The sequence below is a fragment of the Calonectris borealis genome, chromosome 8 (assembly GCF_964195595.1).
Source record: "Calonectris borealis chromosome 8, bCalBor7.hap1.2, whole genome shotgun sequence".
NCBI classification, from domain to species: domain Eukaryota; kingdom Metazoa; phylum Chordata; class Aves; order Procellariiformes; family Procellariidae; genus Calonectris; species Calonectris borealis.
This window is the reverse complement of record NC_134319.1, coordinates 9260714-9287531: the sequence shown is the minus strand read 5'-3', so window position 1 is coordinate 9287531 and position 26818 is coordinate 9260714. Positions and strand designations below refer to the sequence as shown.

Sequence of the window (26818 nt, the reverse complement as noted above, 5' to 3'; positions counted from 1 at the left end):
AAATACAAGTTTATAGAAAAGCCAATTCGTAAGAGAGGCGTTCAAGACCTCAAAAGCCAGTTCCAAGAGGGATAGCAGTGCCTGGAGGGAGCTTCCCCCCCTTGTTTGTATTAGCCACAACTCTGCAATCACTCACGTAATCAACGTCACCTTCTAACCATTCAGCGAAAGCATCCCTTGTGCTTGCTCTAAGTTATTTTCTCCTGTGTGTAAAAGAAATGCTAATAGAAAAATGTAACAACTTTTATTATTAACTGGCACATTTTATGGTTTTTTATACCACCATCAAAACCATTTTGAATTAGAAAGTTCTGTGCTTGCAGGCCACTGATTTAGCTGGCCTGATAGCAACCATAAGTCATTGATAGCTTGCATGGAAAGCACTGACGAGGATTTCAATCAGTAAAACCTCAGTGACAGTTGGCACCAGTTAGCATGCAGTGTCTCAACACAACCCCAAAGGCTGCATTGGATATAAGATCATTTTTAGAGCTGGGCTTCCTCATCTTGGCTGGCTTATAAGGATCAGTCTTCCCGTGTCATTAGATACAGCCCTACCTAGGCCAAAGAGCACATTCTCTGCCAGCACTGAGTTGAAGACAGCTGGCGGGAAGCAGGGACGATATTTGCACACGTGTCACTGTAAGACGCTTATGCTCCCACTGTCCACATGGTCCCTGTTCCAGAATAAGGTTGTAAATATTGACAGCTCTCAAGTCAACCTGTGCAAATTCCCTAGTCCAGGCTCACAGCTACTGAAGTCTTTCTGCTCTTCAAAGAAGACAAGCTCCTGCATTTATGTCTAAAACTGACTTGAGAACTGACTTGAGAACATTTCTACGGGTCTGGATATGTGCCCTGTTACATTCTGGTCCCACAACAACCACCTCTTGTCTTCCCTGTACCTTAGTATCCCTGGGAAAGAAACCTGTGTACACAAGAGGAAGGAAATTAATCTACACCCTCATGGGGTGCTCCTTTACTGTGCTTGGGACAACACAACTCTGGAGCAAACCATTTTGCTCAGTCTAACTTGTGGCTTGAAATCTGATAGGACAGGTAGGCTCTCAGTACCTCCAATGCTTCATTCCCCTCAAGACTAGATCCTCCGCTTACAAACCCCTTTTCACTTCTACTTAAAACAGGCCCGTGAGTCTGACCTGCTCTCACTCCTTCCCAACAGAAAGCCATGTGAATGCTTACCAAACAGGCAGCATGCAAAGCACTTGGGCACACAGAGAAAAGAACCGGTTACTCAAGACCACTCTTACTGCAGCAGTTAACTGCGAGACCATTTCCCCACTCACATGCATGGTATTTGATACCTGGTTCCTAGTCAAAAGGTAACTGGAATCAGATGGTTAAATCCCCAGGAAATACTTTGAAGATGCCTTCCAAGACTGATATTCTACAGTTCAGGGGAAAAAAAAAAAATTTCTTTAAAAGAAAAAAACACCTTTATAATAACACTTTGCTCTTTTATAGCATCTTTCATCTGAGGCTATCAAAGCACTTTGGGATACAGATGCTAAGAAATCCATTACAAAAATTATAGATATTCCTAAGTTGACTGTAGTCACTTGCCTTAATTTCCATTTCTTTACTGATACTTCCAGACAGTGTCTGCATAGATTGATGCAGTCAGTGCTACAGGCAACTAGATAAACAAATCTACATACAAATATACACTCTCCCGCACAAAACCCCTCTTTTACAGTAAAATAAGTATTTTTCTACAGCACTGTCCACTGTATTGAACTCTGTGAGGGAAAGAGGTGTGCATAGTGCAACACCATATACCACTTTGCAGTTTCATTCCAGTACACTTCATTAAACAGACTTTCACTCTTTCTTAATTTTCTTTGAGCAGGTCCCCCTGTATATACCCAATATGAACAAACACACAGATTCCTTCTGGGTATGAGCCAACAGCTGCAACCCTGAAAAATATCAGCTTCTTATATCATTAACTGAGTTTCCATGGTGCCCTGGGGCAGAGATATTGATGCTTGACAGCATTATCACTATAAAGTAACTTTACAACTCTATAATTTAACTCTATGCTTCCAGTAATATTAAGAGCATTTGAAATTGTGGCTGTAAACCTTGACACTTTCACACAGACTGGGGAGTTGAAAGAGGATTTTGTTTTCTTTCCTCAAAGACAGCCCAAAACATGGTACTGAGAAATAACCAAATACTGGAGCAAGGAGGTCACTCACAGGAAAATCTGCAGGATTAGGATTAATGCCACCTTTTGCAACACACAGAAAGGAGCCTGTTTCTAGGAGCTTAGCAGAAGAAGGATGAAGATGCAGACCTCTGGAGGTCTTTTCCTGAGTATGTGCCCGATTTACTTTGAAATCATCTTGGCAACAAGCTCTAACTGAAGTTCAAACATAAGCCACACTGGATAACCTCTGCAGAGCTCCCTCAGCTTTATCAGCACAGCCTTTCATACCTCATTGGCTTTTGCTAGTAATGTTGCCTTTACTGGGCGGGAATGAACCTGCGAGGGCCATAATCTGGCTCATGAGGATCTTCTCTATCAGAGCTAGGAGGACAGGCAGTTGCCAAAAAAAGAAATGTAAAAAAGCCCAAAATAACCAAGTACATTTGCCCTAGAGGACTGGCAGGTCCATGAAGCTCGAAAAGTTATAGATGCTTTTACTGGAATTGTAGTTTGCATACGGATTTCTTTTCCCCAGGACAGGCATTTACTGAGATCCAAGTACTCTTTAAAAGGAATCTGGATATAAGCAAATGACTGTTTCCTCCAGGGCATTTAACTTCTCAAGTCCCCGGTCAAGTAGCAGGCTGATATTCTGCTTGAAGTCAAGAATAAGAGTGAACCCAGTGGTCCCAACCGTGCCAAGAGTCCAAGATGCGAGCTCCTGTTAGGCACCTGAAGAGACTCCAGTCAATCCAAGCTTTCATTCTGTGGCTGTAGCCACATAAATACATTTTTTTTATGTCCATAAACAGGAGAGAGACTTCAGCAGTGCAACTACACCGTTTAAGGAATGCAAAGCTTCCAATTCAATTCAGTGAAATGGAAAATACCAAGTGATATCTTTGCAAGTTGGTTCAGCTATACTGTTTTAAAATATTGAGATAATTTCTGAGCTGTTTGTAATGTGAAAAGACCTACCTTGGGATAATATTAGTAATAGCTCTTTCTTCCATGTTCTTCATCCATGGCTTTCAAAATGTTTTGTTTTGTTTTGTTTTGTTTCTTTGTTTGTTTGTTTACAAAAGAAGTTTCATTAAATTAATTCTTTATACTGAGGACATTAAATCAAAGAGGTGAAGTGACTTGCTTAGAAAAGCCATACAAAGGAGAACTGTTCCACCAGACCCTCAGCCCAGGGTTCCAGTCTCCTGTTCCACTCAGAAGTTATTTCAATGAGTAAAGCCATACGCATAGATGACTAAAGGCCCATGTTTGGATGAGGGCCTTCCCTACCTGGAGGAAGCTTAGAATTAAGATTAAAATACACAAAAAGGCCATGGACACATTGACAATTGTGGTGCCCACCCATCTTGATGATTATTCTCCCCTACAGCTACCAGGCTACAATCATACCAGTTCTTGCCTAGTCTCCATCATTCCTATCTTCCTACCTCATGGCTAGTCTTTGGGAGAGTAAAGCCGTTTATGCTTTCTTATGGGCTGCCTGCTGTGCAGCAGGGATCCAGTTCAAACACTCTAAAAAATGAACCCAATAGATTTTAAAACTGTTGATGTGAGACTCCTTTACTGGCCACTCAGGCTGTGACGGCTGCTGATCAGCAGCTGTAGTGGAAAGCAATTCTGGGTGTGCTATCAGAGCAGCGCTCAGTCCTACAGCTGGGGATTCATCCTTCGTCCCCCTCTTTTATCCTTTGTTCCCTGCCCAGCTATGAGGCTGGTGTGTACCTAGACAGCTCAGCAGTTGAGCTGCTGATGGTGAATGTTACAGTGCAGTTTACATGCCTTGTGTCATAAGCCCTGTAAATGCCTAGTAAAACATGGTATTTAATGGACGCATATCAGCTCATTTTAAAGCTTCTTTACCTGGTGCTGAGCAAACTGTTGCTGCACTGCCTTTTTAATCAGTTACCACCAAATGTGTGCGTGTGTGAGAAGGGTTTTAAACATTTCTCTGACCACTTCCAGGCAACTAACCGACAAGCCTACAATCCTCTTATTATGCCTTCGAAGCAGAGTCCATTCACTGTTATCTACAGCACACGTTATCGTAGGGTATTCTGCAGAGCCAGGCTTATAGAACATATCCCTAATGTTTCTCGTACACCAGGTACATATCAGTTAGACACAGACCTACCAGGCACACACCTCTGAAGGAACATATAACAGGACTTTCAGGAAGTTACACCTGATGCAGTGCTTTGTTTGCAGGATGAGAATACAAGAGACTCTCCAGCAATAGAGAGAGTAATACTGATATAATGCTAATTGAGGCCTGAGACATTCATGCAACCATGTTAACTCTCTATGTTAGAAGAGGCCAGAAATTCAACACTCTGCAGGATGCTGTTATCCCAGCATATATGTCCCAAACATATATCCCCTGCACAGACTGATGGAAGATCCTTCACTCCTGGATTTCATTTAAATAGTGCAGCATCAGGGGCAAATTTGGTTTTTATGGAACACACCAGGTGTAATGCTCTAAATTCTGAATCTTTGAGGTATTTTATTTAGGAGAATACATTCAGTCATACTAATTGGAGTAATTTGGAACAGATTTCCACTTTTAATGATACTTTCCCTTCCTTTTTTTTTTAATTTTCTTATTGAAAAAGTTACTGTCCACACTAACAATGTCAGCATTCAAATAACACTTATCAGACTGAAAGTCTGTCTCCCATTTTCATGCATGTAAGGTATCTATTTATCTCAAAAATTAGAATGTATGTTTTAGTCAGGCAAGTTTGAACAAAATGCCTGTTCTTACCCAATGTAGAAATATATCTATTACAGGCTCACATAGAGGTTTGTATAGATCATAGAGTTAGCACGTAAACCTTGAGCAACATGAAAAGATTTAAAAAAAAAAAGAAAAAAACAACAAACCTAATCCACTTATATAATGGCCTGAAAGGGAGTATCTTATTTGCCACGAATGTTGTAAAGGAAAGAAGCTGACAGGTAGAATTACATGCCACCAGTGCAGACTATTCAGAGTTTGTTCAGTTTTTTCACCTGTCAACAGGAACAACATTAGGCTAAATCTGGAGATCCTCATTTGTTTTGGTCTCTACATACAGCCAGTATGGCCAGTTTCTGAATGTGGGGTGTGATCTGATTTGTAGTCTCTGTTCAAGGCCATGGGTTCCCTGAATCTGAGGCTGAGTCTCAGTCTGCACTTCTTAATCCAACACTAGAAGCTTTGAACAATTGTAGCCTCCCTGATCCTGTTTCTATTAAAAACAAAACAGAACACAACACAAAACCCCACAACCCAATAACATCACAGAGGGATGAACAAAGTCCTAAGAAATACATCTTTGAAGGCAGATTTCCTGAATACTCGCCCTATCAGTTCACAGTTTTTGGGCTCACTGTATTTTCTTCATTTATTTGCTTGACTTGCTGTCTGCATGTAGCTAGATAGTTAACAGAAGCACGCCTGTCCTTGGAGGCCAATATGAACTGACTGGCTGTGTCTTTGGTTCAGCTCCATTAAAAAATCTGAGCGTTAATTAATCACTGACTTGCAAATAGCTTGGAAGAGCTGTTCAGGCTAAATTGCAACGTTCTGCGATTGTTTTACTTTTGGTCACAGGCACTTCAGTGATATGAAACTTCTCCCCTGCCAGGATAGGATGTGCATAAATCCAGCCACTCCTGTGTTAGAGCAGACCAGCCTAGAGACTGCTGCTTCAAGCAGCTCCATTTCTTTCTCTAACTCGGAAACTGCACACATGAGGAAGAGCTGTCATAAGCAGCACTCTTGATAGAATCCCTCCATTGAAAAGGAAATAATAAAACCTACGAGGACAAAATGCCAGTGGAGCGTACTATGTGGGCAAAGAGCCTTCCCTGCTTGCTGTCTGCCAGGCCAGTCAAAAGCACCTTCTCCTCCTTTTTCACTCAACTAAGTGAAACCGTAACTGTAGAAATCAAGCTGCTGCTTGAGCTTTCCATACATGACCACCAAGAAGAATCTCTGCGATCTGGGGCCTGTCTTCTGTGCTCTAGCTGCTGATGGTCACAATGAATGAACTGAGAATGACGCAGCTCTGTCTGCAGAAGGCAAGCTAAGCAAATCGATGGAGATGTTAGACCCCACACTTGAAACCTCTGTAATGTGAAGCACAAAACAAAAATCTCTATAGAAAAGGAAACTAAGCCAGCATGACCTACAAGTGAGGAAGAAAAACATATTCAAGGGAATCATGATCTCATTTGTATAGGGACTCTTCCCAGTCCTCACTGCAAAAACTGTTCTTAATAAATAGGGAAGATAAATAAGCAGTTGTCAGTACAATGAGTACTGAGTGAGGAGGAAAATTAAAGGTGAAACTAAGGCACATGTTCTTAAAACGCCAAAATACCAACATAAGAAAATAAATACCCAAACCTAACAGTAATGACAATTTTTTCCTCAGTGGCAAGATATACTACATATGTGTATGTTGCAAGAACCTATTCCTTGGAAATAGTTAACTTTACTGGGCAAAAAAGAGCTTGTATTCCAAATACTCAAGTCTGATAAGTCACCTTAATATATTCATCCCTCTCCTTCCCCCAGGTTTCACTTTCAGTGGAGAAGCCAAATCAGAAACCCCCAAATGTTTAAGAATTACTTTCCCTGCTCCCTGTTTCTCACTCTTTTTCCCACACAGTGTGCACATATGCATGGATGGTGAAGAATTATGTCTCATATGAAAATTTCCCCCTCGCTACCCTAAAGCTGTAAACCTTCCCCAACTTCCGAAATGCAGTGGAGAGGTAAATAGGCAATCACAGCTAATCTTTCTCCCTCTGCAGTGTTTCTAAACGTGTGGAAATTTCAAAAGCTACCAAGACAGAATGACAAAATAAAACAACACACCCAAGCTTGAAGTATGAGCACTGGTTATTTGATTGAGCATGGTGACAAAAAGAAAAAAAAACATAAAAACAGATCATAAGACCAGTCAGAACAATTCCACAAATTGCTGATATGTTCAGGTAGCCAGATGGATATGTGTTTTTTGAGGAATGAGACATTGCTTCTATTTGAGCACTCAAAAATGCAAACAACTTTGTCGGTTTTGTTTGCAGAGCTCACTTTCCATTTCTTTGTCAGCTGGTATTAAAGACCTGGCCCTGAGGCAGCTGCAGAACCTAATGGATCCTTCAGAGCCTTTTGGCTGCAGTTCAAAGGCGGAGAAGGTATTTTAACTCAGTACCAAAGATGCACTTTCAACTTGCTATTAAAACAATAATACAAACACAGGGATAATGAGAGAATAAGGAGAGAAATGAAGAAAGAAATGGAAGACTATGGAAGGGAATGGATCACAGGCTCTCCAGGACTCGTTTCTATAAGAAGTGTGTGAGACAATCTCCTACAAGAGGGAAATGGCTTATTTGATCTAATATGCCTTTCTCTTCTTGAATTTCCACAGTATGGAGAATCAATATGAGGGAAATTAAAGCATCAGGAGCAGACTCACATTTCCACTTGTGTGTTCCTATCTCAGCAAACTCTTATTGAGATAGAAGTATTTACCTTAAGTGCCCAGTTCACGTGTGCTGCAAGAGGAGGAAGGATTTCAAAAGGATACATGCTTCTTCTGTGTAGGGGACGGCAGAATTAGGTCCACCCAATATGTAGCTGTAGAATGAGACTTCCAGAGTGTAGCAGTAGGATGTATCATTTAAAAGCCCACCAAGAAAACGCCGGCCGGTCCCTGCTTTCACAGCATCTCTGTTGAACGATGTACTGGACTGCAGGAGGAAGAACACAAAGACATGAAGGGAGTTCATGAGTGGAACAAGGGAAGGGTTGGGAAGGAGTCTGATAAAATAGAAAACAGTTAAATTCACATCGCCAAATCTCATTTACACTATATGAGGCTGCACTATTTTTTGAGCATGGCCTGGAGAGACCATTAATAGAAACACAGTTCTGGCACACAGAGTATAAATAATGCCTTGCAGACTTTCACAAAATTAATCTCAGTTCACTAGTAACATCAGCTTTTCTCCTCCTCTTTTGGATAACACAAAGACAGGCTGTCATATGCATGAGTTGAAAGTGAACCTTCCAGACCCTCCATTCTCAAAAGTTAATCTGGTCTATTATTTGGATATTGGGTTCCTTCTCTCTACTGCGTTCCCCTGTATCATAACCATTCTCCCCCACCCCTTACCCTGGACTCTTTTAAGCAAAGTAGAAATATAGTGGCATTTATGTTTTAGTGAAGTTTTCTCACCTAAGACATTTGACTGGTTCTTAAATTAGGTCACACAAATTTCCACTTCACTAACTTAAATGTTAACTGGGTGTTGCTCTCTGAGTGGAAGAATATACTGCACTATTTTACAGCATTAGCAGCACAGTATAAAAGGCAGTATTTTGTGCTATTACTGAAGATCTGGCTTTAAGAACCCTACAGCTTTATGACTATTCATTTGAGGAGTGGAGGAGAGGACTCCAAGTATTTCCATAAATGAGTTTTAGCTCTCCTTTGAAGGCATGACATCTGGAGACTAAAGGGGAGCTCATCTTCAGGTTGATTGAAGTCTCAGAGCTTGTTCCTACCAACTAGACAGAAAAATGGATTCTGATTTCATTTTGGTTATCAGACTCTATTCACAAGCCTCGTAACCATTAGACTGAGTCAATCTAGGCTCAGCACAAGCTAGTGACCACCACAAAAAAAAAAGAAATAAAAAGCACTCAGTAGATCCAACTTGGATCTGTTGCATAAAAGGCCTTAATATCTCCTGCTTTAAGACTTTTACATTGCCAGTGAAACATAAAGGATCCTTAACATAGCTTACTGTTCAGTCATTGTGCCCATGGTGAATTCTTTGCGCTATCCAGGATCCTCCAATTGATCCTTAAGGCTAGTATCTTTTCTTGCTAACACAATGTTAGTATTTATTAACTCCATCTCTTATCAAAAACAGGAAAAATAAGATTTCTTTATTATTTAAAAAATTAGATGCAATGGTTCAAAATGTTAAACTTCTCTAGACCGAGAAAATCAGACTATTACTGAAATGAGCAACAATTCCTGATGAATAGTGTATACCAGAAGATATAAAGAATGGAAATACCTGTGGGTTTATTAACATTCTGAATGTTTTGAAGTCTCTCTCATGTTATAAAAAGGAAGGCTTTCCAGGTTAATTAGAATAAGATGGAATTGGGTTTCTTATTAACATTATATATAGGAGTTTCCAAATGCAACTTGCTGTCTTTGTGGTAACATAATATTTAGCTTTGTGGTAAACTGTACGCAGAATGTATTCTGCTATGTACATATCATATAGTTTCCTCCAAATTACATGGCAGAAACCTTGAGGATATTCTAAATACCCATGGGACAGGGAGGTAAAGCGCTCATAAGGACTGATGGGGAAGTTAACAGTTAATTTCACACATGGAATAAAATACTTAAGGAGGTCTACAAGAGGGAATGTTCTCTGACTTCCTGCAAAAGAAGCCTTCAGAAGACTACTGACCCTGAAGTAGATCTGAAACTGAGGGAAGCTTTGTCTTCGGTTAAAATTCAGAAACATAAAGGAAGATGATCATGCCCTGGGGATTACTTCGTAAGTCAAGTAAACATTGATTTCAGTGGATAGTGCTTCGTGTTCAAATGAATGCCTGTGGTGGAACTTTTACTGCACAAAAGCATCAGCTGATGAGTATGGCTGTATGGAGCCAGCTCAAAGGAAGAAGACAACAAACGTGTCAGAAGATGGTATTGTGGTTTGCAAGCAGAAGCATCACTCACAAGGGGAATGAGCTAATTCTGTGGCTGTATTTGGCACAGTGAAAACAAGAAAAATGTCAGAGAAGTGATTTAGGGCAGACATTAGGGACCAAAGTACTCCAGTGATTAGGAGACTCAGTTACTGATATGGAGTATCTATGAAGATTATGGAATCTCATCAACTATGTTTAAGAACAAATTGGACAAGTATCTGCTGAGTATAGTTCATGTCTTTGGGATACAGTTTGGACTTGAAGTCCTTTTCAGCTCTATTTCCCATTATTTCAGTCAGGCTAGAGGAAGGCTATGAGTTGAATTCTTCATAGATGATTCTTGAGATAAATCTTACATAATATTTTCATCACAGTTCTTGGCACGGTAAAGGAGGACCATGCCAACAAAATTTGCTGATGACACACTGTGGAATGAATCATCATTATGGACGAGGCTCTGAATATCATACAAAAAAAAGCAGTGGGATGACTTCGAGGACCGGAGTGATAGTAGTCAGATGAAACTCAGCTGCACAAGTGCCAGGTCGTGTACTCAGGGCCTAATAAAAAACAATCTCTGCTATAAGCTGAAACCTCATCAGCTGGAAATAGATGAAGAGAGAGTCTGATGTATTATTTCACTGAAGTGATTTTTGCTTTCTGGCAGAAAATAGCTCAGAAGTTGGATCTAGTTATTGGCAAAATTATACTTGCCATATTCCAGAAGTGAAACATAAGTAGTTTAAACAATTCAAAGATGGTCTTGTAAATGGCCAAAAAAAGAAAAGAAAATTTGGAACTTTCCAGAGTTTGAATTTTATAATGCTATTTTGTGGGGTTTGGGGTTTTTTGGTTTTCTTTTTTTTTTTCCCTTCCTTTTTTTTTCCGGTTTCAGCTGTGCAAAATTACTTGAAATGGCAATGACATTAATAAAATCACCCGTTCATTTCTTTGCCAGGTAGTGCTGCACTTCCAGGAATAAAGAAAAGCTGAACCTTCATTTAGGTGCATAAATATAGATTTTGGAGGTTAACTTTGTCCTCATTTTGAACAAAACTGATGGCATAGATGAACTTGATGTCTTAAGTAAAAAGTAAAAACCCTGATTTGACTCAAGAAGGTTGAAATAGAGAAAGCATAACATAAAGCCTTCAAATATGAACACATGCAGGTTTTGAAACAGCGGCTTGAGCTTGGCTCTAGAGCAAATGTTATAAGCAAGAATGTGATTTGATGTTTTAGACGAAAATAAGGAAATTACAGATTCAAGAAAATTCAACTAATGACAAGAAAGGGCAGCAGGTACTTGTTTGAGTCCAGCCTTCTACTCACTGTTTCAAGTTAGGATAAATGGAGCGAAGAAATGAACAGGCAAAACTGTGACTCCTCACCAGAACTGATCTTGGCAACTGATAATGCTGAAACAAAGGCTATGAAAAGCCATGTATTATCACGGCAAAGAAAGAGCCTTTGCATGCACATTTTTTTAATCAAACTCTGATCTGGGGAAAAGGGGCGGGGGGTGGGGGGCAAGAAGGGGGAAAGAACACAGGTAAGGTTGTCCACAAATGAGTCTCTTGTCTTTCTGGGAGAATCTATTGCCCTAAAACTATTGCAAAGCTGAACTGAAGTCATCATTAAGCAAATGCACTGAGCAGGCACAGCAGGAGAACAGCTAAACAAGTATTTGTTTCTCCAAGGCTGAATCGCATGGGAGTGTCAACAACAGCAGCAGCAAGAAGTACAAAGTCTGGAGGGTGGGGGGAAACACCAAAGACTTTGAAGTTCTTAAATAGGGATATTTGTATAAAATCATCGGTAATTTGTTATTAAAACACACAGATACATTAAAGCTCACAGAAGGACTCTGCTTCCCAGCTTGTGTGAGAAAATTCAGTGAACAAATAGCTATCTACAGGATTAGGAGGTGCCAAGCAACAAGAATCCAGTGTTAAAAGAGCAGAGTAGGAAGGATGAAGGATTCCCCCACTTTCTGGTGGGAAGAAACGGACCAGAAAACTACACCTGGATTTCACACACACTTGGGAGCCTCAGGATGTGCTGACCTTGAGGCTCTACGTCTCAGACATGAGTGGCAGCTTCCCCAGACCTTCCTCCCAGATTTCATTCCTCCTCCCCATGCTTTCCTGAACACCTTCTGTATGACCAGTTTCCCCATTGGGAATGACAGTGAACAGCCAGGCAGCACAAAGGAATTTGTAAACCAATTGGACCTTATTCAGAGATTGCAGCAGACAGAGAGATGTGTGGAAGGAAATAAGAAAAAAAATTGCATGCAAATTCTTTCTGGAGTGGTCTCAAAGCAGGAAAAAGAATCTTGGCCCTTGGTCAGACCTCTCAATGTGCCAGAATACCTGTCTCCAGGACAGTCTTGTCTCTTGGCTGGTAAGGACACTCTCTATCACACAGTGTCTCTCCTCTGCAAATTCAACCCCCTGGTAGCTAGCTTACAAGCTCAACAGCTTAGTCAGCTCCCCTGTGGCTGAGGGATACTCTCGGTTTCTCAGCACTGCTGCATCATCGTGCTAACGACTACTGGAATGAATGCCCCGAGCAGTCCATATGCACAAAGTAACGGCAGGCAGTTTACTGATTGCCTCTGCATGCCTGTATCAATCTTATCAAAAGAGGGGTTCTAAAAGACAAAGAAGGAGAACAACACATTTCTCACACATCTGAGACTGAATTTGTCCAAGTCCACCCTTTGGCATCCTGATGGACTTGGAATCTGAGTGGTTCTGCGTGGTGGGAACTTCCACTGGTTGGACCTCCTCCTCAGTGTATGTGTGGCTTCACAGGGGACTTGTCTTGCTACAGCATCGGAAAACCTCAGGTTGCACAAAAGGAAAAATTGGAGGCAAACCCCAGTAATTCTGGGTCCACTGTTCAGTGGAAGAAGAGATGCCAAAAAGGGCTGAAATGTGAGGCAGGCTTAGTGTCTCATCAGTGATGGCTGGGAGCTTCATTTCTACCTTTCACTGATGGCAGGGCAAAGGCACAGGGTACAAAAGGGTACTTTCTCATACAGGAGTTGTTGGGGAAAGAATATTTGTTGTCTTCTGAAATTGCTTAACACATTAAGGAGAAAAAGGACCAAGGTATGACCACAGTGCAAGTCAGACCTTGCCAGGTTCCTAGCATAGGAACCAGGGTATAGACTGCACAACACTTATGATCAATCCTAAGGTGTTTTTTCAACCCAGCAAGAATGGAAACTATAAGGTACAAATGACTCAGAAAGTAATTAGGAGAGAAATCATCAACCAGACAGAAATCTGGTCACAGACTTTGACAGATTGAGAAAGATGAGTTTCTGATGTAGCAAGGTCTAGGGGGTTCCTGAAATCCAACAGATAGATTTTACCAGCTGTTCACATCCATTGCAACACAATTGATTGTTTATGTGCCCATGGAAGGAAGTGGCAAACTGCATATATCTTCAAAAACTTGAGCTCTAGTGTGCACATGAATGTTTCCCAGAAGATCATTTGGTCTCACAGCATATCCGCATGAAACTGAGAATGAAGAGATCTTCCATTTGCTGATATAGATAGATGATGTATGTCCAGGAAGTGTTTTAAAAAAGAATGTAGCATGTCCAACTGTGTGCTCACAACAGTCAGAGGATCATGTTAGAAATCCTCCCTAGCGAAGAGCGGAGACATAAACACTAAGAGGACTCATAATTACAGAATGGTTTCATATTACAACATGTAATTAAAAATACGCTGGGTCACCCTATGCCATTTCCATTTGGGAAATAAGCTGTATGTCACAACTGAGGTAACTATTCCTAAAAAAAAGCAAACCCCAAACCCAAAAAAACTGCCCACATTTTGATCGTTCTGTAGTTGAGCAATAAGCACTTTATCTGCTGGGGTAAACTGGAATTATGCATACAAATTCCTTCGTGTTCTTCACCTATCAGCACCAGCAATGGCCAAGTGTAATCAGGACTCAATTACAACCTCACCACAGTTATCTGCTGGTACTGCTCTCATAGTTGAAGAGCAAGCTTTTTTTCTAAAGCAGGTCTGACCTCTATGAGCCCTCAACTCACTGCCCCAGTGTAGCAAAAAAGTGATAATAAAAAAGTTAGTAGTTAGTGCTCTAGAAAAAAGGAATGACACACTTGTCATCAAGGAAGAATAGACGTGCCATTGGGAAATGGACTGGAGCCCAGACAATGTCAAATTCATCTCGGTGAAGAGTTTTACAGTATCAGCTATAACTCACTCACTCTTTACTGAAGTCTGCAAAAGTTAGAAAGAGAGCACAGAAATGCACTGGCTTTGAAATCTTTACTACAGAAGATCATAAATAGCAATATTATAAACTGTGACTCTTCTGTTTGCCCCTACACAGGGTGCTATAAGAGGGGTGCAACAGGCAGCTCACTTTTCTCATATGGATAGACCTAATTACTGCCATGGTGTGCCCAGCAGTCACTGCTTTGACCTTGCCATTCTTGCAGCTGGTAGCCCATCAAGATACCTGACAAGCAAAACTTATCTCCTTACTTCTCTGGAAGCACTGAGGAAACTTCTCACTTCAAAAGCCAACTTAACTCTCTCCTCACACCCACCTCTCACCAGCTCCATTAACTCTCTTAATAGACTGGAAAGCATATGTGGTTTTTGTGATAGACTATCAACTCCATGCCAACTGGGTCTGGAGACTTGGAAATCATGGCATTTGGGAGGCTGCTATTAGGCAGCCTTCTTCCAATTTATTTTACAAACAAGCTGCAGCCAGCATCTGAAATGTAGATGGGATTATTTAAAAAAAAAAAAAAAAGAAAGAAAAGAAAAAGAAAAAAAAATCCCAAAGGCAGATGGTAGCAGAAAGCTGATCTGAAGGAGGCAGCAGGTAAAGAGGAAAGATTCTGGGAGCAGAGACATGATGAAATGGGAACATATCTCAAAATTACTCCCTGACTCATCTCACCTTGCAGCTTTGCCATGTTTGTGATGCACAGGAAACCTCAAAATCATTTGTGACTACTGAAATTTGGGAAGAGGAGGTTTGGAAAAGTTCAGGATCATTTCAGATCATCTCCCATTACTTGGAGACTTTCCAGATCCCTTAGGGACAGACAGATTGGACTGATACTCCTGTGAAAAGGGCTCTCACTCACTCTCACTGACAGCTCTGCTGTTGACAGTATCTTGTTTCATAACTTCTGTGCCTGGTAGGAAACATTAAGGTGGGCAGCAAACTGGGTTTAACAAGGGAATATTCTCTAAATTAGAATTTGATTTGCTGAAATCTGAGAAAAGGCGTGCAGAGGACATCTGAAACAGTTTGACCTGTCCTAAGAATGTGAGAGAGAAAAGCCTGAAACTGAAACCTGAAGACCAAATAGCCTCAAATCCTAAGAGATTTTCACCATTCTGCTACCTGTCTCTTTTTGCCTTCTTCCTACTGCTCAGTGGAAAGCAGACGAGCAATCACCCTTTCTTAAAGGCAGCATCACATTGTAGGAGTACCATGAACACAACCTGCCTAGCATCCCAAAGATGCCAAAGCTGGCATTTCCTAGTCTAAGCTCTACAGAATAATCACACCGTTTAGAAAATAACTCGTGTCTCTGGAGTACTCAGTTTCCCTATTTGTCAGTAGAAAACGAGACGTTTCCTCAAAATATACAATAAAATAGCCTCTAGCAATAGCCTGCAATATTTCTCTTTACAATAGTTTTATGAGCGTGTGTGCGGTCTCCTGGGAGTGCTTTCATAATCATTTATACAAATGACAGAAACTTAGGACAATGAGAAGCAGAAAGGGAAATACAACCATCATGCATGCAGGTGCTTTGAATAGTCTGCAGAAAAAGTGGTTTCCTCTGTGGCAAAGAGATGTTCTGTTCACTTGTAGGTCTGAATCAGGAGATTACAACCCTCCTAAAGAGGGGCAGCATGTTGTACAGTGCTCCCAGAGCAACCCAGTACAGCCCATTGCTCAAACTCCTCCTGGGCTCTCTCTCTGCTCCGGAACAGTTCTCTGAACCAGACTTGTATTCTACCTATGTTAAAATATCGCATAGTTAAAGAGGTAATACCCAGAAAGAGATCCTGGGAGGGGGATTGGTGTCCAGTTCTTAACCAACTTCCTACCCCTCCTTCACAGCCCAGTTTGTCCCAGCCGAGTGAAATTTGTAGCGCTCTGCAAGAGAGGCAGCTTGAATGTAAAGGAGCTCCTTTCATGTGTGCTACTCTGGGAGGCTGTCACCTGCTCCCAGCTTGTTGACATTAGGTAAGAGTAATGATGGTCTTAGAAAATACACCATAAAATTGCTATGAAAACTTGTTTCTTCTGTGGATATTCAAAATTTCTACCTGTGTGGGGATGGAGAAGGGACTGTCAACTCCTATATGCACAAACAATACAGCAAGAAGGTACTGAAAGAAAATCCATTTACTCAAACACTTCCCCCCCCCCCCCTTTCTTTCCTTTTCTTTGCAATACAAATTGATTCAACCCTCTGTATAAAAAGAGGGGTGGACTAGTTCAGCATAACGTAATGGAGCAGTTTCATTTAGCCACGACTCTCCAGAGGGCACAGTTCTCGTGAGACCAAAACCTATAATACTTAGAAGCACAAGCTTTACAATCTGTTCCCTGTGCCACCAGAAACATGTTTTCTCTCTCCCCTCACCCAGCCTCCAGGAAAAATAAATAAATAAATGAACTTATGGAGCAACATGTCCAAGAAGCAGTGAGCAGAAATGCATCCCAGAGGGGTGCTAAAGCATATAATAGCTGTATTTGTCTTCCTGGAAATGCCCTGGTACAAGACAACAAAAAAGAAGGTAGGATCATTTGTTGTGCTCAGGTTTTAAGAGATTTCTGAGTAGATCTGTTAAGCTTGCATGATGTTAACAAAACCTACCTGAATGCAACAGCTTTTGCCTTTCTGGGACTAGGGGCTTTTTTGCCAAAACAGCAGAGAGGCACTTAGGAGGCTGTGGTGCAAGTGAGTATGGATTTTACTCCAGGATGAATTCTAGGTCTGAGCAACTTGCTTGCTGCTGCCCCTTCCCTGCCCAGCCACGTGCAACACAAACTGGTTCTTCTTTACTTCGGAACAGATTATTGGGATTTGCTCATTCAATGTTCATGAGCTGTTATTACTCCCTCAAGGCACTTGTGCCAGCACTTCCTTCAGACATGGCCCAAAACACACTGGGATTAGTAATAGGGATCACAAGACTAAGAGGAAGATGTCCAGCCAGGGTAAGTGATAACAGCCTAGAGAGGCTGCCATGGGTAGATGGGAGGAGGTTTGCTGGAAGGAACACATCTTCCCTAAGAAAGCTTGGATAGATGAGGGGGGTGCTGTGGAAATGAGAAGAACAGACCTGGAGTATGTGGATAAAAGGAAAACAGTAGAAAATATAGATGGATTAAAATCTCCTTGGTTGCTCAATTTTAGATATCCAGGCTAAAAAAGCCCGAACAAAACAAACAAACAAAAAACCACCACAAAAAGTACTAGGGCAAATCATTCCATATCTGAATTTCTCATATTGCTGAGACAATGATAGTCTCAAAAATACGTTTTAGGTCACAGCGTTATGGCACGGGGGTTAACAACATGTTTCCATAAAGGAAACTGGGTGGGTTGTTGTTCAGAGACTTCACTGTTGAGTGCGCAGCATGCTATAAAACATAGGGAACTGCTGACAAAGAAACCAGACTGGCACTTTGGAGACCTGGGTTTTATTCTCCAATTTCCTCAAGCAAGTCATTTCCCACCCACCCTCTGTCTCTTTCCCAGCATGACTAGAATCTCTTGGAGTTGTGGACTTTCTCAGTAGTTACCCAGTGCCCAACATAACGGGACCCCAAGTTTTTATCAGGGTCTTTGGCTAACCACGGCACACAAAGGACAACAAACACTATTTCTAAGGAAGGTGCTCTGCTAGGAGGTTGAATACAAGAAAATGAAATGAGAACTCAAAGGTATCCCAAGTACCACCAGTTCAGAAAAAAAAAAAAACCAAGATTAAGCCGAGTACCTCTGGCCAGTCTTTTTCCTTTAACTGCAAAGAAAAGCAATCTTTACAAAGTGATAAAGCCATCCAAGAATGGCTGCGGTTGTTTCTTTTAAATGAACCAGAGAGAACAGATGGCCTCTTCTCATATTGTCACAAAGGTCAAAATTAGCCACCCCTAAGACTAGCAGGTTCTTGAAATGCTCAAGTGCTTGTGTCTGGTCGTTATGACTAATCCACTCTCCAGAACAAGAAAGGTCAAATGAAGAACACCCCTCCAAACACTGCAACAACTCCTAGCCATGGCTGATGTGTAATGCACTCGTACATGGTGTCAACAGCTGCTCCTAAAACCCAATGAGTCAGCCTTTCAAAAGAGCTTGTCAGCTCTCACTGTTAGAGCTTTCATACAGATTATATTTACTCCCCAATGTTTAAAAATATCCTTCTTAAACCTTGAAAATATAAAATGTTTTCCTTACAGAATTTGTCCTTTTTCCCCAGACAGCTGCCCAAGAACGTCTCCTGTATTTATTTGGGAGCAAAACTTCCTAGCTCTTCTTTCATTTTCCTCTTCATGTGCTGACGGCTAAGCCAAAGGCAGGCCTCTGTTTCTGAAGTCATGTACAGATGAAGAATTTCTGGTCCCTTTCACAACTTTTACCTGCAAACCATAGTCAGCTTTCCAGAGTACTGTGAGGTTAAATGTTCTGCTCAACAGACAGGGTACAGAGACATTGGGTGACTTGCCTTTGGTCCTACAACAGGCATGCAGGCACAAATCCCCTATCCGTCCCCTACTCTAATCGCCAATCTCCCTTGGATGCTGTCATTTAAATAAAAAGGCCTATTGGAAATGACAGGTGAAGAAAGTAGTCCAGGCATGAAATGCACTCTAAAGTATATTAATAGAAGGTTGCCAGACAAAACGGCACAAGGCATTTGATCGCATCATCTTAGGCTTGTTGTTCATGCTCCTTTGCATCTGGCTGCGTGATTTCTGCCAGATTCTCGGCTGGAGGAGCAGGCTAGGATTTGCCTGCTTTCCCTAACCCGTGCCGGGCTCAGCTGCAGTCATGCAGAGCACTGAAAGAAATCCCTTTGAGTCGGGATTCATTCTGAACATGTAAAACCCAGACAAATGACTGCTTCTCCAAAGTGAATCCCATTTCACAGCAAGTAGGTTATTAGTGTGGAACTCCATACAAGTAGCCTGCATTCAAAAGCCCTCTGCATTATTAATAGAAGATGAGCTTTTGACATCAAAGGAGAACCATTATGTATGCTAAACGGTGGCAAAAATTGTACCCGCACTTCAAACCTTTTCAGTTCTTTGTCCCTTGTAAATCAATCAAGGTTGACAGATGCTTTAAGGAGAGTAATCTTTTCAATGATACTGTCAATGGATAACATAATGGAACATTGTCTCTGTGCTGTGTGAAGACATGGAGCTAGTCAATTATGGACAACACTTCATGCAGCCGCCAGTTTTCACTTGAAGTGCTGCTGTTGAAGTATTATAATCCCAACAAATGGCCGCAGCAGCATACAATGTAAATGAGACCTCCTGAAGCTTTGGAAAATTAATTAGTAACAACAGTGGTCCATTCCCACACTTTCAAACACCAGCCTGGTAATGTTAACGATGCACTTCCCCCCTTCCCTTTGAGCAGTCAATAGGGCATATTTACATACACTATTTTTAATCTTCAACACTTTTTTTTTCCCCTTTTTAAATGCAGGAAGCTCTGGATTCCTTCCCTCTCTTTCGAGCAGCAAACTTCACCCCTGATATTTCCAACCAGTCACCCACATGGCTGGAGCTGAAAACAAGAGAACAGAGACTTTCCTACTTGGAGACAGCAGTAATATTCACTCCTCTTGCTTCACACACGTCGGACACTTTGTGGCTGTCTCCTTTTCCAACACTTCTCAGCGGCCCTGAGAAGAATGGCTTGGTGGATGGCAGGGGAAAAGCTTCCGGTCTCAAGAGACCAGTAGGATGTGAGTTGAAAGCCCAATGTACTGAGTGCCAGCAGCACCTAGGTCAAACTGTGGTGCTCTGGATGCCAACATATATATCCAATTGCCAGCTTCTACAGAAAGGCGATTGAGAGTCAAGGGGGAGAGATTGCGCTGTTTATTTAGCTATAGACTTCTATTTCCTACATCATTTTCTCAAAGATTTTCCCTTTGTCAGCTGAGGCTTGCGCTAAGAGGAACACTTAATCTCCCACAGTAACAGAGAGAAATCCCACACTCCAGCACAAAATTTCTAAACTCCGATCAATTGCAAATTTTCATTGCTATGATCTGTGAATGCCCCCTTATCTATAAAGTGGTTTTGAAACAACCAGGTGCAGATAAGGAACTCAGTCACTGAGGTCTTCTCGGACAAGAACAGGCTGTTCCCTGAACTCAACTCCCTCTTCCCCAGGCCCCAAACAGCTGGGAACAGATGCAGCTGCTGTCCCTCCTCATTTAGTAGGGATTCGGTCTTCTGCACTCTGGACAGTTTTCTGAGAAGCCCTTGCAGTGGTTGACAGCAGAAAGCTTCACACTGCAGCAGTTCCCCGAACCCCCAAAACATATAGACAATGCTTAAACAATACTGACAATGGTTAAACAATACAATGAGGCAACAGAGGAAGCAACAGCAGCCACACACCCTCCCAGGCATTACCCACCCAGCTGCCACGGCTGATCCCAAGAAGAAAAGGGAAATGTTTGGTCTACTAGAGGGCCCCTTCCTGGGAACAGAAAAGACAGAGGAAAGGATATCTTCTGCCTAGCCTTAGAAAAGTCAGAGACTGATCCAAACCTTTTCCCACTCTTGCATGAAACAAACTACCATAGGATAGAGAAATGGACAGGAATCAGGAGGTTTCAATTCCTCCTTCCTTTTGCTGGAACAGATTTGTCAAGAAAAGAGTGGCACAACTCCATTTCTAGACTCACTTCCCACTCAAACTCCACAGTTCAATATGCACAAACACAAGGCAAAACATTCTCTGCTGCATCTTGATGAGAAAGCTTTAGGCTAGCATTCTTGCCATGATGAAAATGGCCTTTTTTCCAATTAGAGTTTCTGTTGCTGTGCAGACTCGTCTGCTTTTGTATCTGTAGATTTTGTTTCTCTAGAGCTAAACATATGGAACGCTGCAGGGTCCCTACCCTCCTCCACCCACCACCTCTGCAAGAGCTGGTTGGGATGGCACTGCAGAGGAGGCAGGCACCGTGCCCCAGCTGTCCCCATCTTTGAGAGGAGATCCAGGTTTATCTCTCAGTACCAGGAGGATGAAGTACAAGCAAAAAGGAGACAGCAGAGACTGGGAAAATGTATGGTGGGTAACAAACAAGGTTAAGAACATAACAGACAAAATCAGGGCCCAAACAGTAGGTTCTTCTGTTCTTCTCTGCTTGGTGCAGGATTCCGAAGTCATTTTTAATTAAGCCTGTTCCCATTATATAGCTGCCAAATGTCATCCACTGCCTTCTCTCCTCACAGCTCATGGCTGGAAGTTCCCACTGCCTTGGCTGAGATGTGTTTCTGAATATTCCTTATCCTAGTCAAAGCAAAATGGGACACCAAACACCTCTTACTTGAAATGTCGACTGTTCACTCAAGCAAACCTGTAGTGCAAAGATTCAAACAGAGCAAGGGATAGCTGTAGAGAAGTAGCTTAGCTGGCAGCTCTACAGGTGCATAAGGTGGGCCAGGAGAAGCAAACAAGCAGTTGCAGGCAGGCTTGTGTGTTCTACTTTCAGAGCTTTCAAGGAAAACTGATGCACGGAAGAGGCTATGGAAAAGGCCAGGATGTCATACTTTGATACAAAGTTGCAACACACTCGACCAGAGTCTTAAATCTACTGACTTCTGCAGAGCTACTGCAACCAATGTGTGCTAAGGATCTGTTCTACTCTATTTGAAACTTGCTCTAAAAACATATGCCTGTTTCCAAGTCATTTATAGGGGTTTACCATTTATTTCCAATATCCAGAGATACCTACACACATACTTTCTTCCAAGTTACAACACATGTATTGAGCAATTGCAAATTTTCTTGCAGAACAGTTTTCCATGGTAATATCAAAGAATTTCAAAAGCATACATTGCCCTTGTCACAACTTTCAACAGAAAATCATCTAACCTTTTCTTTCAAGTTTATCATTTTTACTTCTATTTGCTATTATATTGTTATTTAAAGTGTACAAGTAAAAATATTTGCCAATATAATACAATATAAACAATGAAACAATAAAGCTGATCCAGTTGATCAAAAGACAAAAGATCTGAGAAAAACTAATATTCCAATAATTCAGAACCAAAGGTTATAATATGGAAGATGAAGAACCTGCTTCTATTCATGTGTCTAATGACAATACATAAAATCACCACTTACCACTTTTGGATAAGATAAGAGGGAAGATGGTAGCTAATAATGACAAAAAAAATTTAAGTAGCCTTCTATTCATATTAAAATAAAATTCACACAGTCCAATTAAGCCAGAGATTTATCATTAAAAAAATAAATTAGGAAAAAATTAATAGAGAGACATTGCTTACATAAGAGAAGTCTTCGGCATTCTGACAGAGTAGTTTGGGAAAAACAGCCTGTCGCTGAAATCTTTCCTCGTCTTCAAAGATGTTCCCATACATGAAGCCATTCATCATGGTGGAGTGGGCATGGATGTCAATATAGAACTCCAGGTTAATCTTCTGTTGAGGGAAAATAACAACAACAAAAAAACATTCAGTGTGAGATAAATCATGACTGTGTTATGTAGGTGAAGCCTCCCATAAATCCAATACTGCCATCCTTGAATCTAACCCTGGTGCCAGCGTCAGAGAGCCATGCTAAAGACAATTGCTTTGATGCATCCAACCATTCACACCTCTTTGTGGGTTCATGTGAGATGCAACACAGGACCATGACAGACATTTCTTTACCTGTTCTGAGAAGGCTAGAACATTTATGCAGCACAGGCCACTGTGCAAAATAGAGCCAAAGCATTATCCTTCGCATTGATACAGGGCTTAGTGCCACTGATAAAAATACGCACTTTCCAGTTCTAGAGCATGATTGTTTGGGCATAGCTTTGCCATCTCTGCACAATTCTGTATCGCAATATGCAGATGTACCCTTCTGTCAGGAAAGACAGGCTCAAAATTGTGTAAAAAAGACTTCAGTATTTCCTGTGCAGTTTATTTTGGTTTATAAGGAGAAATACTGCAAGTGTTTTTGTCTTACTCTGCTTTGTAGTAGCAATTCAACAGAACAACTCCCAAAAGCAAGTGCCTTGAATGCTTCTCCGCTTGTAGCTTCCCATGTGATTCTGCATCAACTCTTGCTTTAAAAGAAAACACCCTAACGCAGAAGCGCCTGCTCTCCCCATACCCTTCCTGGACTGACAATTCACTTTTAGAAGGCCCTGTAAGAGAACACTGCTCAAGTCTCCAGTCTAGGGACACATCTTTTTCCCCACATCACATATACTACTTCCCCTGCCATCAGTGGCAAAGAGTGAATGTTCACCTTGATCACCATGTACAATGCCACCGACAGCAGTGAGAAGGCAACATCCAGTACTAAAAAGTGCTACCAGAGCAGATGCCACTGGATTACCCAGAGTTTCCCCAAACTTTTGCAACTTCTGGTCCTTAACAAATGATGCTCTGTGACTAGACAGTGACAAGCCCACCCCGTCATCTGGCCACCATGGGGTCAGTAAGAACCTTCGTGGTGACCAGAGGGTTACAGTTCAGATCTCCCCAGCCCAACAGGGGGATGGAGAAGACCTCTGTTAGCAAGACAGGGATTACGATGCTTAGCCCTGTACCCCTCGGTGGCAAATAGAGACCCTGGCCAGTAAAGTACAACAGGTAGCTCTCCAGCCACGTCTCATCTGTACACAAAGCTTGCTCAGGCTACTGGAGAATACTGAGCTACAAGACAGTCCAATGTAATACAAACGCAGTTTGTATTATGCAGTTCATGTGACAGCAGTGTCAGCTCTTCTAGAGAGTCTCTGATGGGGGGAGAACATCATTTGGTATGTGAAACTAATATGATACAGATTTACTTTCCCTTGGCAGAAAACCAATGTACAATACACAGTGACTGTTTAGTTTAATTAAACAGCCTAGAGAGAGTAATACTGTATCTTATTAAGCCTCTCCTATGTTAAAATGTTAGCTAATGCAATATCAATATCTGACCATGCTTCATAGGAAAAGGAACATTTGATTGTACTTGACTCTAATACAATAAATTGTTTACTCCTGCCAAAACATTATGCTGTGCTATAGAGGACCAACACTGCAATAAAGCACACATCTGCTATTTGGAGGTATAGCACTGAGGAGAAAGATTAGCATTGACAGGATGAAATACCACATAGGATTTTCTTCCTCTCCAAGCATACAGAAATTAAAACCAAGATTGAGTAATACTATTTTTCATAAGATAATTTCCCCATCAGAAACAGAATTTGATGAGATCAGATGCACACTGGCATATCACCATAAACCAGAACATGTTGTAGAATCTCAAAACAGTGATTTGATGATGAAATGAGGAGATAATCTAGTTAAACTGGATATTTGTAAATCATGAATGTCCTTCACATAGAAGTCAGTGACCTAAGTCATACCTATTTTAGAACAAGTAGACAAAATTCTTTACAGGGACATATTTACTAATATAAAGTAATTGAGAAGCACAGTAAGATATCTAACAATAAACTAGTATCATTTGTATCTTAACACAAATAAAGGTGCTGGCATAAACTATGATTTGTGCTGTGTCATACTGTACTTATTCATCCATAGTTATCAACTTGTTTCCAAAAGAAGGTGTCTATAAACAGGGACCCAGAGGCACAAATTATTACGATAACTTTCCATAGGCTATCCAGCAAGAAATTCACCTGCAGAACATGGGTCACCTGAGCCTCAGCTTAGTATTCAATTGATCAAGTCATCCAGTCTCATACAGTATCACTAGAGAATATTTTCTAAACTCTCCTAGGATTCTCGCTAAAAAAATTGTTGACAAAAGTGTTCCAGAGAATTTTAGAGAATCTTTTGGGGTGCTGAAATTTCTTTGAAGATCTGTCTTGATCATCAAAACCATTTTCAAATAGTCTGGTTACAATGGTTATTTGTGAGGGAACAGTGTCCTTCACAAGTATCACCTAAAGATTAAGCTTCTAGATCACTTATTTGGAAACCATGACATTCAACAGATAGCTCATCGCCCAGACAAGTATTTAAAAACATTTATCCAGTCATTCATTACAACTTATTTCAAAAGTTATTTCCTAAGTCAGCCCACAATAACTATTCAACTGGTTTTTCTGGTCTTTGTTCCTTACCCTCCTACTGAACATATAGAGAACTCTATTTCACATATTCCTGCCCACTAAGTATAGTCCAAATTTGCAATCGTCCATCTTATTCAGTAAGTTGTTAAACATTGCTAGAGTAATTGCCAGTTAGATGTACTACTCCCAGACACTGCTACATGTGAGCAGAACAGTATTTCAGTGTTTCACATTTCTTTTCTTCTCATCCCATTCATTATTTTATCAAAGGGAAACATCTTGAGCATTCTCCATTACAGAACAAAATAATTCAGTGCATTGTTAATATAACACATGGGTTCCTAATGGAAAAATTCTCTTTATTCACAGACACAAAGATATTGTGGCCTTAAAATGGACAATAACAGCCCAGTCACAGGGACATTAAACTCAAAGTTTGCCACCTTGTGCCCCAAGTAGTAGACCAAGTAGTAGACAATTTGTTTGCAGACAAATTTCTCAAAAGAATGAAGATATGTTCCTGAACGATAATGGTATTTTTTCTCTCTCTTTAGAGTCATACATATTCATAAGCACTTTACATGTAGGAACTGTTTCACCCACTGCCACACTACAAATTTAAGCTAGGGAATAAAGTTTCATATTTCAGTTGAGGTTCTCTGGAAGATTTTGACATAATTACTGATCTCCTGCAATTTAGGCAGGATCACAGAATTAACATTTTATTAAATATATAATGTCACATAGTGATGGGAATTTCAGAAAAATCAGCAGAGACCTGACCTTCTGAAATTGTTTCTCTTTGAGATAGGGAGAATTTTAATGGGAGAATGAAGTTAATAAATGTACGTGTGCATTTACATAAGCACATACAAACACACTTAAAACATAAACCAATCCTATCTGCTGTTAAACAACAGGGGTATCTGTCAGTATCCACACAGCAGAACCAACCCTGGTTATGGCTTGTAATGCAGTAGCATCTACAAGTAAGAATGGGAATAAATTTACGGGTGGCTCAAAGTCTCATAGTCACGTTTGCTTCAGCCTTTAAGCAGAAAGAAATTAATAACCAGGCTCAAACATCTCTGGATGCCATAGCTGCCTTCTGAGAGACTTACAAGTTACATCCTACAATATGATATTAAACTCATCATTTTCTGCTTTAGAGGTGGAATGTAAAATGATTCAGATGCCTTATAAAAATCATCGTGCAATTTAATTCCCTCAAGTGTCTTTTCTTTGTGCTTACAAGCAGCAGCAGAGATTTTCTCTCTCACACTCTTTCTTAAGTAAAGCTGTAATTACCTGGATGACCCAGCTTACAGAGTTGGAGAAAACAAAGGCAGACTTGGTCTTTCTTTTCTCTGTGTGTCAAAACAGACTGACAGAGACAATGATTGAACCCTCTTCCTAGAAAACAACAGTTAACATTCTCTCCCTTGAAAAGAATGGTCTTTGCCTCTTCTTGCCACTTACTACATAAAAACAGAATAAATAAATAAGCAAATAAATTTCCGCTCTAAGGTTCATTTG

The 26818-nt window shown here is 41.0% G+C and overlaps 1 protein-coding gene across 2 annotated transcripts in view; it reads right to left on the bottom strand.

The window, feature by feature from the left end:
* Positions 1-26818, bottom strand: part of LOC142084804 (BEN domain-containing protein 5) — a 971351-nt gene that overhangs the window by 84349 nt on the left and 860184 nt on the right. For both annotated transcript variants that reach the window (XM_075155804.1, XM_075155803.1), the window contains 2 exons: positions 22524-22676; positions 7783-7945 (listed from right to left, as the gene is read on the bottom strand). In XM_075155804.1, the coding sequence (XP_075011905.1) occupies positions 7783-7945; positions 22524-22676 (316 nt within the window). The remainder of the gene's footprint in view (positions 1-7782; positions 7946-22523; positions 22677-26818) is intronic.